At 42.1% G+C, this 13,829-nt stretch overlaps 1 protein-coding gene across 1 annotated transcript in view; it reads left to right on the forward strand.

Moving 5' to 3' along the window:
• The first annotated feature begins 6,891 nt into the window (after positions 1-6,891).
• Positions 6,892-13,829, forward strand: part of vcpip1 (valosin containing protein (p97)/p47 complex interacting protein 1) — a 41,362-nt gene continuing 34,424 nt past the window's right edge. The window contains exon 1 of the mRNA XM_080194140.1: positions 6,892-9,736. Within this exon, the coding sequence (XP_080050266.1) occupies positions 7,129-9,736 (2,608 nt within the window). The 5' untranslated portion in view covers positions 6,892-7,128. The remainder of the gene's footprint in view (positions 9,737-13,829) is intronic.

Below are 13,829 nucleotides of genomic sequence, written 5' to 3' on the forward strand. Positions count from 1 at the left end.
AGGACGCTGAAAGTCTGCAAAGGGATATAGGTAGTTTCAGTGAGTGGGCAAGGGTCTGGCAGATGGAGTACAATGTTAGTAAATGTGAGGTCGTCCATTTTGGTAGGAAAAGCAGCAAAATGGACTATTATTTAAATGGTAAAAAATTGCAGCATGCTAGTGCAGAGAGACCTGGGTGTCCTTGTGCAAGAATCACAAGGAGTTAGTTTGCAGTTGCAGCAGGTAATTAAGAAGGCAAATGGAATTTTGTCCTTCATTGTCAGAGGGATGGAGTTTAAAAACAGCGAGGTTATGTTGCAGATGTATAAGGTGCTGGTGAGGCCACACCTGGAGTACTGTGTACAGTTTTGGTCTCCTTATTTGAGAAAAGATATACTGGCACTGGAGGGGTGCAGAGGACATCCACTAGATTGATTCTGCAGTTGACAGGGTTGGCTTATGAGGAGAGACTGAGTAGACTGGGTCTATACTCATTGGAATTCAGAAGAATGAGGGGAGATCTTGTAGAAACATATAAGGTTGTGAAGATAGAAGCAGGGAACTTGTTCCCACTGGTGGGTGAAACTAGAACTCGGAGGCATGGCCTCAAAATAAGGGGGAGCAGATTTAGGGCTGAGTTGAGGAGGAACTTCTTCACAAAAAGGGTTGTGAATCTGTGGAATTCCCTGCCCAGTGAAGCAGTTGAGGCTACCTCATTGAATGTTTTTAAGACAAGTATAGATAAATTTTTGAACAGTAAAGGAACTAAAGGTTATGGTGAGCGGGCAGGTGAGTGGAGCTTAGTATATGGAAAGATCAGCCATGATTTTATTGAATGGTGGAGCAGGCTTGAGGGACAGATGGCCTACTCCTGCTCCTAGTTCTTATGTTCTTAAGGTAAAATGCTTGAAAGTTAGGACACACTTCAGTTTATAATCCACCATAGTACATAAAAATCTTAATGTAGACATTACTTAGAAGTAATGTCACTGTAATGTTCATAAATGAAGGAAAACATTTTGTTTTGAAAGTTTTATTCATAATTCTGGAAAAGATTCTGAGGGACAAGATTAACCAACACTTGGAAAAGCAGGAATTGATCAGGGATAATCAGCAAGGATTCGTTGGTGGAAGATCCTGTCTAACTAATAACAATTTTTAAAAAGGTAAGAAAATATTTTGATTAGGGTAGGTTTATATGGACTTCAGTGAGGTCTTTGGAAGGTTTCAGTGAGGTTTTTGAGTTCCTTCATGGAAGACTGGTCCAAGAGGTCCATGAGAATCCAAGGCAAGTTGGCAAATTGGATCGAAAGTTGGCTTGTTAAAAGGAGGCAAAGGGTGGTGGTTGTGAACTGTTTCTTTTGTGATTGGAAGCCTGTGACCAGCAGAATACCACAGGGATCAGTGCTGAGACACTTGCTGTTTGTTATATATATTAGCAACTCAAATGTGAATGTAAGAAGGTATAATTAGTAAGTTTGCAGATGGCACAAAAATTGGTGGCGTTGTTGCTAGTGAAGAGGATAGTCTTAGGCTACAGGCTGATATTAATCTGTTAGTAAATTGGGCAGACCAATTTAATTGTGGTTCAGGTTAGAAACTCTAAAGTGTTCCATGGAACCTGCCTGGATTATAAATTTTATATCTTGAATTTGGCTTGGATAAGCATGATATGCTCCACTTCAGGTATAATTCGAAAGACCCACTAGGGAGCTTTTATCAAACAAAGTTTATTTAAGAATATAGTTAATACGTATAGTAAGAAAATTAGCAAGAACTTTTATCAATTACAAACAAGAAACAAAACAACCACAATAATGCACAATCTTAACAAAGATATCTAATGTGTTCCAATCAAACTAATCCCATAGACTAAACACTCTTTTCACAGGTTTAACACAGCACAGACTAATGCTCATGTGATAATGGAAATTGAGTCCTTTAGTTGAAGTCTGCAGTTTTCTGGATTCACTTCAAACAGTTTGAAGACAAAGCAGCTTCCCAAAGCACCAGAGACACCATAATCCAGCACCAACAGTAGCAGATTTTCACCCTTCAGGAAAACAGGAGAATTTCCAAAAAAAAGAGGGAAAATACTTATTTTTAGCCTGCTGTCCCTTCTAAAACTAAAACTCAAACCTGAAAATGAAAAAAACTGTCCAAAAACATGACCGTTCTAGCAATGCAGGGTCGTAAAACTAATTCCAGGGTAAACACCAACAACCCCATTTAAACCACTTAACCAGCAATAAAAGGACATTTCCAGTCAAGCCAGCAAAAATGACATCACTGACGCTGTGAGCTAAGAAACCACTGACTGTGAGAGCTGCAGAGAGAGCATGATTAAAAAAAAACTCTTAGAACTACACTAACATCACAAATGGCAGATAGAATTTAATCCTGACATGTGTGAGGTGATGCATTTTGGAAGATCTGATAAGGATAAAATATATACAATGAACATTAGGTTCCTAGGGAGTATTCAGGAGCAAAGGAACCTTGGTATATAAATCTATAGATCGCCAGAGGTGGCAGCACAGGTAGATAACGTGGTGAAGAAGGCATACGGAATACTTCTCTTCATTAGCCAGGGCACAGAATTTAGGAGCAGGAAAGTCTTGATACATAAGAACATAAGAAATAGGAGCAGGAGTAGGCCATCTAGCCCTTCGAGCCTGCCCCGCCATTCAATAAGATCATGGCTGATCTGTCGTAGCTCAGTTCCACATTCCCGCCCTCTCCCCATAACCATTAATCCCCTCTCTTATCAAAAACCCATCAACCCACGTCTTAAAAATATTTAGCGAGGCAGCCTCCATCACTTCAATGGGCAGAGAATTCCAGAGATTCACCACCCTTTGACTGAAGAAGTTCCTCCTCAACTCTGTTCTAAACCGCCCCCCCTTTATCCTGAGGCTGTGCCCCCTAGTCCTACTATCCTTTCTGAGCAGGAAGAGTCTCTCCACCTCTATCCTTTCCATCCCATTCATCATCTTATACGTCTCAATGAGATCTCCCCTCATTCTTCTAAACTCTAACGAGTACAAGCCTAATTTATTCAGCCTCTCCTCATAGCTCAACTCCCTCAACTCCAGCATCAGCCTAGTAAACCTCCTCTGCACTCCCTCCAAGGCCAAAATATCCTTGCGTAAGTACGGCGCCCAAAACTGCACACAGTACTCCAGCTGCGGCCTCACCAATGCCCTATACAGCCGCAGCAAGACCTCCCTACTTTTATATTCAATCCCCCTCGCGATGAAGGCCAGCATCCCATTCGCCTTCCTGACTACCTGCTGCACCTGCAAGCTGGGTTTTTGCAACTCATGCACAAGGACCCTGAGGTCCCTCTGCACTGTCGCCTGCTGCAGTTTTTCGCCACGTAAGTAATAACCCTTCCTACCATTATTCCTACCAAAGTGGACCACCTCGCACTTGCCAACATTAAATTCCATTTGCCATTTCCTGGCCCATTCGCCCAGCCTATCTAGATCCTTCTGTAGACTCTCACCACCCTCCGCACAATTTGCCTTTCCACCAATTTTGGTGTCATCAGCAAATTTCGACACCCTACACTCGGTTCCCTCCTCCAGATCATCTCTATAAATGGTAAATAGCTGAGGCCCCAGCACCAACCCCTGGGGCACTCCACTAGTCACCATCCGCCAATCCGAATAGCACCCACTGACCCCCACTCTCTGCCTCCTATTTGACAACCAATCCTCTATCCACGCTAACACCCTACCCCCAACTCCATGTCCCTCAACCTTCTGCAATAACGTCTTGTGAGGTACCTTGTCAAACGCCTTCTGAAAATCAAGAAAGACCACATCCACCGGCTCTCCTCTATCCACCGCCCTAGACACATCCTCATAGAACTCCAGTAAATTTGTCAGACACGACTTCCCTTTAACGAAACCATGCTGCGTCTGCTCTATCAAGCAATTCCTCTCAAGATGCCTCGTTATTTCCTCCTTGATGATGGATTCTAACATTTTACCTACAACAGACGTTAAACTAACAGGCCTATAATTCCCTGCCTTTTGCCTGGCACCCTTCTTAAACAACGGCGTAACATTAGCCGCTTTCCAATCTTCCGGCACTTCCCCGGAATCCAGCGACGTCTGGAAAATAACCACCAAGGCATCCACTATCACCTCTGCCATTTCTTTCAGAACCCTCGCATGCATTCCATCCGGTTCTGGCGACTTGTCCACAATCAGCCCCCTCCAGTCTGTCGAGCACCGCCTCTCTAGTGACAGTAATGTCATTAAGATCCTCCAGATCTTTCCATCTCTAACACCCGGCAAATTATTCACGTCCTCCTCCGTGAAGACCGAAACAAAAAAGTTATTCAAGACCTCAGCCATATCCCCATCCCCTACCACTAAGTCCCCCTTCTCATCCTCTAAGGGACCAACGTTCACCCTAGCCAGCCTCTTCCTTTTTATATATTTATAAAAACTCTTGCTATCCTTTTTTATATTAAGCGCTAGCCCAGCTTCATAGTTTATCCTACCCTTCTTTATCAACTTCTTTGTCAATCTTTGTTGACATTTAAACCTCTCCCAATCCTCTTCTCACCCACTACTCTTAGCTACTCTAAACACATCCGCTTTTAATTTAGCGCTTTACTTCACCTCCTTCGTTATCCACGGCTTATTACCTCTCCTCCTACGGTCCTTTTTGACCATCGGAATAAATTTCTGCTGAGCACCAAGAAAGATCTCCTTAAAGATCCTCCACTGCTCCTCAGCAGACCTACCTTCCAACGCGCTCCCCCAGTCCACATTCACCAATTTCTCTCTCATCCTACCGTACTCCCCTCTGTTCAAACAAAGGACGCGCGTCCGGGAACGCACTTTCTCCTCCTCCACCTGCACCAGAAACTCCACCATACAATGATCACTTTCCCCAAGAGGATCCTTCACCGCAAGGTCCCTAATTCTACCTGCCTCATTACATAATACCAGATCCAAGATAGCTCGCTCCCTCGTCGGCTCCAACACACACTGTTCCAGGAAACTATCCCGGCAGCATTCCAAAAACTCCTCCTTGAGCCCACCGCGTCCAACATGGGTCGACCAATCTATATGTAGATTGAAATCCCCCATAACTACGGCCGTCCCATTCCTGCACGCCGCACTTATTTGCACGTTAACAGCCCGCCCCAACTCCAGATCATTATTCAGGGGTCTATAGACGACACCCACCAGCGTCTTCCTCCCTTTGCTGTTCCTAATCTCTACCCACAATGATTCCACTTTCTGCTCCTTGGCTCCAATATCATCCCTTGCTACCACCCTGATGCTATCCTTAATCAGCAGAGCTACTTTTTCCTCCCGCCTAACAACTTTATAAAATATTGCTTAGGCCACAAACGGAGTATTATGTACTGGTTACCAAACTTTTGGAAGGATGTGATTGCATTGGAGAGGGTGCAGAGGAGGTTCACCAGTATGTTGCCTGGGATGGAAATTTTCAGCTATGAGGAGAATGGATAGCCTCCTAGAAGCTCTACAGTACAGGAGGCAATTCGGCCCATTGACTCTGCACCGACTGGCTCTCCAACAGAGCATCTCACTCAGGTCCTATCCCCATAACCACAAGTTATTAATCCCCCAAACCTACACACCTTCAGCCACTAAGGGGCAATTTAACATTGCCAGTCAACCTAACTGCATGACTTTGTAATGTGGGAGGAAACCAGAACACCCGGAGGAAACTCATTCAGACATGAGGAGAATGTGCAAACTCCAGTTACCCGAGGTTGGATTGAACTAGGTCTCTGACACTGTAAGGCAGCAGTGCTGACCACTGTGCCACTTGGAAGAGAGGACACATCTGATAGAGGTATACAAAACTGAGGGACATAGATAGGACAAATCATAAGAGTCTTTTTTCCCATGACAGAGGTATCTAAGACCAGAAGGCATAGGTTTTAAAGGTGAGAAATAGTTTAAGAGGGATCTGAGGAAAAACATTTTCACCTAGAAGATAGTGGAAATATGAAACACGCTGCTCGAGAGGATGCTGGAGACAGGTCTGTCACAACATTTAAAGAGCAATCAGAAGGTCATTTAAATCATGAAGGTATAGTTGATTATGGACCAAGAGCCTGTAAATGGGATTACTGTAGAGTGGTGTTTGATGGCTAGCATAGACATGGTGGGCCAAAAGGCCTGTTTCTGTGCTATATGACTAAGAGTGTGGCAACGAGTTTTCTCACACCATCCTGACTCCCATCTTCTTCACTTAACACCATTAATCCTCCAGGACTGGGTGGGGGAGGGAGAGGGAGACAAAATTGTGTTGACGTCATCACATCGCAACAGCAAACCATGAACGGTAGTCATCGGCGATTCTTGCGCAAGCGCAGTGAAGGTGAAACGTCATCACACCTTGACAATGACGGTAACTATGACATCGGCTTCTCCTTAGTAACCACGGAGCAGGCCTTAGAGCTCATTCTAAACCGACACTTCTTCATCTCTTCACACTGCAGGAAGGAAAGACATTTGAAAGGCTACAGCACACACCACACTTCGTATCGTGAAGTGAAATTAGCCAATAAAAATAATACGAAATAATTTAATTAGGTTGATCAAGCCACAAGATCAAGGAAGCAGAATTCCTATTGTGGCTGACATTCAAAATTACCACATCAAAAGCGAAATAAAAAACAAGCCTGACACATAACCATCACCTCCACTCCCAGCACACCTTTCGCTTGTCCAGCAGTTCGAGCCCTCCGCTCAATGGATAGTCTGCTGGTTGTCGCAATGCACTCCGGGAAATGTAGTTCCAAAGCTGCGCACACCCCCTGCAGACAAACGGCAGTACCTTCAGTCGGAAACTACTATCCCCGACATGCAGCGCGTTGCGGGCGCATGCGTGCCCGTGCCCTCCCGCTGCTCGCCGCTGTCTCCTGCCTTCAGTAAAGGAGACTTGTTTCGTTTCGTTTAATAACGGAAACTGAGAGTGGAAGGAGAAAGAGAAGGAAACTGAGTACTTCCGCGTTTCATCTCCCCGTAAAGAATATTAGTGACAGGAACAGCCTTTCTCCTTATCAACTGACCATGACACTGTGAGCATTAACGACTAAAAATACATAGACTGTTTTTATCATAGCCAGGAACAGTCAATGAGACAATGTTGCAAGGATCTAAGAAAAAAGACAAACGTATTCTGTCGGGTACGTGTCCGGATCCCAAGTGCCAGGCTCGTCTGTTTTTCCCAGCCTATGGAGTCAGTATAGAATGCACCGAATGCGGCCAGCGCCATGAACAAAGGAACCTGCTGAATGTAGAGGAAGTCACCGACCCAGACGTGGTGCTGCACAACCTGCTGAGGAATGCTTTGCTGGGAGTCACGGCCCCCAAAAAGGGCACGGAAATGGTGAAAGTAATGGGACTGTCCAATTACCACTGTAAGCTGCTGTCTCCTATACTGACCCGGTATGGCATGGATAAACAAACTGGGAAGGCCAAACTCTTGAGAGCGATGAACCAAGGGGAGATGTTTGATTGTGCCTTGTTGGGTGACAGAGCTTTCCTTATTGATCCAGAGCACATTGGGACCATGGGCTATGGGAAAGACCGCTCAGGGAGTCTGTTGTACCTCCACGATACTCTTGAGGAGATCAAGAAGGCAAATAGTAATCAAGAATGTTTAATCCCTGTTCACGTTGATGGTGATGGCCATTGTTTAGTTCATGCTGTTTCCAGGGCTTTGGTAGGCAGAGAACTTTTCTGGCATGCTTTGCGTGAAAATCTCAAACAGCACTTTAAGCTAAACCTGGATCGTTATAAGGCATTATTTCATGACTTCATTGATGCAGCAGAATGGGAGGATATCATTAATGAGTGCGATCCTTTGTTTGTTCCTCCTGAAGGAGTCCCTTTAGGTCTGCGTAACATTCATATATTTGGTTTGGCCAATGTATTGCATCGTCCAATCATTTTGCTAGATTCTCTGAGTGGAATGAGAAGTTGTGGTGATTATTCAGCTACGTTTCTCCCAGGATTAGTTCCTGAAGAAAAATGTTGGGGAAAGGATGGACAGCTTAATAAACCTATTTGCATTGCATGGAGCAGTTCAGGGCGCAACCATTATATACCTTTGGTTGGAATAAAAAAGGGTCCTTTACCCAGGCTTCCTTTAAAACTGTTGCCTAAAGCCTGGGGTGTCCCACAGGAGCTTATTAGGAAGTACATACAGTTTGAAGATGACAGCTGTACATTAGGAGGTGACCGAAGTTTGCAGGACAAGTACTTGCAGAGGCTGGTTGCTGCGATGGAAGAAATTTTCTTGAAGATGCATGATATCCACCCTTCTCTGGTAGCAGATGTTCATCAGTATATATACAGAAGGACAGGGGTGATTGGAATACAGCCTGAAGATGTTACTGAAGCTGCAAAGAAAGCTGTAATTGAAAATCGTTTGCAGAAATGTTTGATTTGTGGTGCTCTTTCTGAGCTTCATGTGCCTACAGAATGGCTAGCTCCAGGAGGAAAACTGTACAACTTAGCTACAAGCACTCATGGCCAACTGAAGCCAGACAAAAATTATAGCTTTCCTGTTAACCACTTGGTCTGCTCATATGACCCTAAAGAAGATGTATTGGTGCCAGATTATAATTTGAGTCATTTAACATCATGCAACTGGTGTCATGGCACTTCCATGCGCCATGTTAGAGGAGATGGTTCTGTTGTGTACTTAGATGGAGATCGAACTAATACCAGATCTGCTGGAGGTAAATGTGGCTGTGGCTACAAGCATTATTGGGAAGGAAAGGAATATGATAACTTACCTGAAGCATTCCCAATTACTTTGGAATGGAATGGAAGGGTGGTTCGAGAAACTGTTTATTGGTTTCAGTATGAAAGTGAGATGGCTCTAAACAGCAATGTTTATGATGTTGCTATGAAGCTTGTTACCAAGCATTTTCCTGGTGAATTTGGAAGTGAAATCTTGATTCAGAAGGTTGTTAACACCATATTACATCATACTGCCAAAAAGAATCCTGATGAATATACTCCAGTCACTGTTGAAGGGGCACATAGTCGTAGAGTTGGTGACTTGCAAGATGAACCAGTATCAGAGCCTCATTTACCCACCAAAATTATTTTAATGGGCCAGAAATCAAAGACTCTGCATAAAGAAGAATTGAACATGAGTAAAACTGAACGAGGTATTCAGCAGAATATTACTGACCATGCAGCTATTGTGCAAAAGCGGAAAACTGACAAATTACGCCAGGATCAAAAGGTACCAGGCCAACCACCTTCGCCTGGAATTGTTAAAGATGGATCATCATCTGCCCCAGCCACTCCCATCAAGTCCCCTTATTCCGCATCACCTACCAAGGAAAAAAAGATTAGAGTAACCACTAGTGACGGGAGACAGGCGACACTGACCCTTCAAACATCTGTAACGTTTTCAGAATTTCAAGAAAGCATAGCTAAAGAGTTTAACGTTCCTCCACATTTGCAATGCATACGACATGGCTTTCCTCCAAAGGAACTGCAGCCACCTAAAGTGGGATGGGAAAATGAGGTTTTGCTCCTGCAACATGGTGATCGTGTTTCTGTGGAGATTTTAAAAGACAGCAAAGAAACTGTTCCTGCTGCTTCAACATCTGCAGCTCATTCCTGGAAAACTGAAGAACCTGAAGCATCTGGTAGAGCTTCTGTTAAGGATATGCAAGACCATATTGATCTTGAAATGTCTTCCCTCTGTCTTCTAGCAACTTTAATGGGTGAGAAGTTATATTATCTTATTTTTTTCATTTCAGTTAATTTATCTAGGGATAGCTTTGTGATAGCACTGCATATTGGTAGTTAGTCAAAGGAAAAAGTAAACCTCAAGATGGAAGTCTAAAGTTGAATGCTAAAAATATACCTTGATTTAGTTCATTCAACACCTGAAAGTGAAAGATAATGGAAGAATAATATTTCATGTTTGACTTGGTATTGTGAAGCCAAAGAACCAATAACAATATTTTGAAATAGGTACTGGTTTATTTAGAATAAATATTAATTTTAAGAGGTAAAGTAGACTGTGCTGCAAGGCTGCAACACTGTTTGTTTGCTTGTTTATGAGGGCATGTCTTGAGGTCAAGTTATAAGCAGATAGTGAGCAGTGATGTAACTGTTGATGTGTTGAAACTGAAAATTGATTATTTCAGGTATTCACATAGAATTAAGTATTAAAGTAAACAAATTGTGCCACTTCATGATGTAATTAATGTGCTTTCAAAATACAATAGAGTTGTAAAACATCAGTGGAGTTTTGAAGAACTTGATTTAACATTAGTTAGATTTTATATGCTGCATTCATAAGCCGAAGCCTTGAACTTCCACAGTTAAGTTTTGTGTAGGCCATGATTCAAAGTCCAAAGATCAGTATTATTGCAATGTAAATAAATCTAGGCGTACTACTAGGGCCCTGGGCCTACAGTGACTGATCCGGTATTATTATAATAGATTCTGGAATCGTTACTCAGATTTTGTGACCATGTTCTACAGTTCTGTTTATCTTCCGTGAAAATTGAAATTAATAGACTGGTGCAATAATATTAGCCTTGTAATTCTAGAGTTGTATTTTCTTTTCCCAATGTGAGTTTACTTTTGGTCTGAGAATGCACAAAGCTTTTGCAATGGATTAGATGAATTAATGGCACAGATATAAATTAATAGGTTTGATTTAATAGCCGTTACAGAGATGCAGTTGCAATATGACCAAGATTGAGTGCTAAACATTCCAGGATAATTAACATTTAGAGGATACAGTCAAATTGGAAAAGAAAGATCGCTCTAACAATAAAAGGTTGGATAAAAACTGCAGAGAAAAAGGACCTTTGCTCAGCAAATCAAGACAAATCAACTTGGGTTGAGCTATGAAACAGCAAGAGCAGAAAATATTGTTGGGGTTGTTTAAATGTCTCCTAACAGTTGTTGTTGAGGAAGGTAATAGAATAAATGTGGGGGGGTTTTAATCTTCAAATAGACCAGGCAATCAATAATAGTGTGGAGGACAAATTCATTGAATGTATCATTGTTCCTTGAAAGAATGATCTAGAGTACGAACTAGAAAACAGGCTATTTTAGATCTAGTTTTCCACAATGACAAATGATTTATGCATAGTTTTATGGTTAAAAAATCTTTAGGGGCAAGTGACCATGAAATGACAGAAAATTTAATTTAAGCCTGAAACTGGCGTCTTAGATCTTTACAAACCAAATTATGAAGCTATGAGAGGTGAGATGTCTCAGGTAGTTTGGGAAACTATGTTAATAATATGACAGTCAACAAGCAATGACTGGCCTTTAACGAATTAATACATAATTTGCAACAAATATACATTCCTTTAAGGCACAGGGGAAATGTACCAGATATGATTAATAAAAGGAGTTAAACATAGTAATCAATTTAAGGAAGAGGCTCTTAATATTACCAAAAAATAATAAACCTGAGGATTGAGGATTTTAAAATTCAGCAAATAGAGGATCAAGAAACTGATGAGGAAAGAAAATGTGAGAATAAACTAACAACAGACATAACAAATTGTAACCATTTCAGTACATATACTAACTAATAAGAAGAGATTAGTGAAAATAGCCATGAGCGCATTAGCGACAGAGACAATGAAATTATAATGGGGAATAAGGAAATAACATTTCTTTCATGTTTGCATCTCTCTTCACTGTAGAAAACACCAAAATAATCTGGAAATAATGGAGAATCAAAAGTATGGTGAGGATAAGGAACTTCAAAGAAATCGGTACAATATAAGTAAAGAAATAGCTTTGGAAAAAATAATGGAATTAATGGATAACAAAACCCCTGGACTTGGTGACCTGATCCTGGTGTTTTAAAAGAAGTAGCTGCAAAAATAGTGGATGCAGAATTCCCTAGATTCAAAAACAGTTCTGGAGGATAGGAAAATAACAACCATAAAAACAGTATTTAAGAAAAGAAGACAAGAGAAAACAGGGAACTATTGGTCATCTAACCTAACATCAGTATTAGGCAAAATGCTAGAAACAAGCTACGAAGGTATTGAAGGGCTCTTAGGATACCGTAAATTTGATTAAACAGAGAGAATAAGAATTTATGAAAGGGAACTTGTGATTGATCAATCTATTAGTTTTTTAATTATGTAAATAGTTGAATGGATAAGCAGGGACTTCAAAATCTGATAAGGTGCCACATAAAGGTATTACTTAAAATTAGGACACGTATGATTAGGGTAATATAAAAGGTGTGGATTGAGGATTTATTAAAGGACAAAAAAGAGTGTAGGAATAAATGAGACTTATTCAGGTTGGCAGTCTATAAATAGTGGGATTAATACTCATGACTAGGTGTACCAAGTTGGCTGACAATACAAAGTTAGATGAGAAAGTAAATGGTGAAGAGAATGCAGAGAGGCTGCTGAGAGAGTGGGCAAGGCCATGGCAGGTGGCAACATTGGGGTGAGTGCAAAGTTATCCAGTTTTCTATGAAAAAACAGAAAACCAGAATATTTTTTAAATGGTGAGAGACTGGAATATGTTGGTATTCAGAAAGAACTGGTGGCTTTGTATACATATTACAGAAAGTTAACACACAGGAAAAGCAATTAGGAAATTATTGGAAAAGGAATGGAGTAAAAGAATAAAGAAATTTTGTTACAATTATGAAGGGTCTTGGTGAGAGCACCTTTTGAGTACTGTGTACAGTTTTTGTCGCCTTACCTAAGGAAGGATGTACTTGTCTTAGAGCAGGTGCAGCCAGGTTTACCAGACTGATTCCTGGCATGTGAGGAATGTGCGATGAGGAAATATTTTGCAGGGTTAGAGGAATGAGAGGTAAGGACTCCATCCCCGTTTCCTACTTTCTCTGCCTCCGTAGCATCTGTTCTGATGATGCCACCTCCATGATGAGGGTCTATTCCCCCCCGCCCCTCCCCCCCCCCCCCCTCCCCCCCCCCCCCCCCCGGCACTGTGGTTGATTGATAGGGCACTCCACCTTGTTCGACTCATCTCTCGCACCTCTCTCCTCACCCCTTTCCCTCCCTCCCTCCCATAATCCTGATGGGTCCCTCTTGTCCTCACTTTTCACTCCATCAGTCTCCACACTCAAATAATCATCCTCTTCATGATGCCATCATGAAACACATCTTCCCCTCACCACCCTCCCTTGTCATTATTCCACAAGGACCACTACCTCCATGACACCCTGGTCCACACCACCACCATCCCAAATCCTTTATCCCCTTCCCACTGCACCTTCTCCTGTAATCACAGAAGATGCAACACCTGCTCCTTTACCTTCTCCCTCCTCACTGTCCGAGGTCCCAAACATTCCTTTCAGTTGAAGCAGCATTTCATTTGCACCTTCTTCAATGTGGTTTACTGTGTTCACTGCTCCCAATGCAGTCTCCTCTACATTGGGGATATCAAACGAAGACAGGGTGACTGCTTTGTGGAACACCTTTGCTCACACCACAAACATGGCTTCAACCTTCCTGTTGCTTGCCATTTATTGTATGCCACTTACCTTTATGCCACTATTCCATTCTGCTCCATCTTCTCTACACCCCTTTCCAACTACATAATCACAATTCTACTCCTCTTTAGCTCTTAAGACTCACATGGACTCAAAAGTTAACTCTTTCTGTCTCCATAGATGTTGCCAGAATCTGCTGAATTATTTTTCCAGCATTTTTTGTGTTATTTATTATTGACAGGGTAGATACTGGGAGGCTTTATTCCCCAGTAAGGGAGTCTAGAACTGGGGTCACAATCTGAGAATAAAGATTTTCTATTTAGAACTGAGGTGAGAAATTTCTTCATTGAAAGTGTTTA

Source organism: Carcharhinus amblyrhynchos, chromosome 8, assembly GCF_965287045.1.
Source record: "Carcharhinus amblyrhynchos chromosome 8, sCarAmb.v2.hapA, whole genome shotgun sequence".
Lineage (NCBI taxonomy): Eukaryota > Metazoa > Chordata > Chondrichthyes > Carcharhiniformes > Carcharhinidae > Carcharhinus > Carcharhinus amblyrhynchos.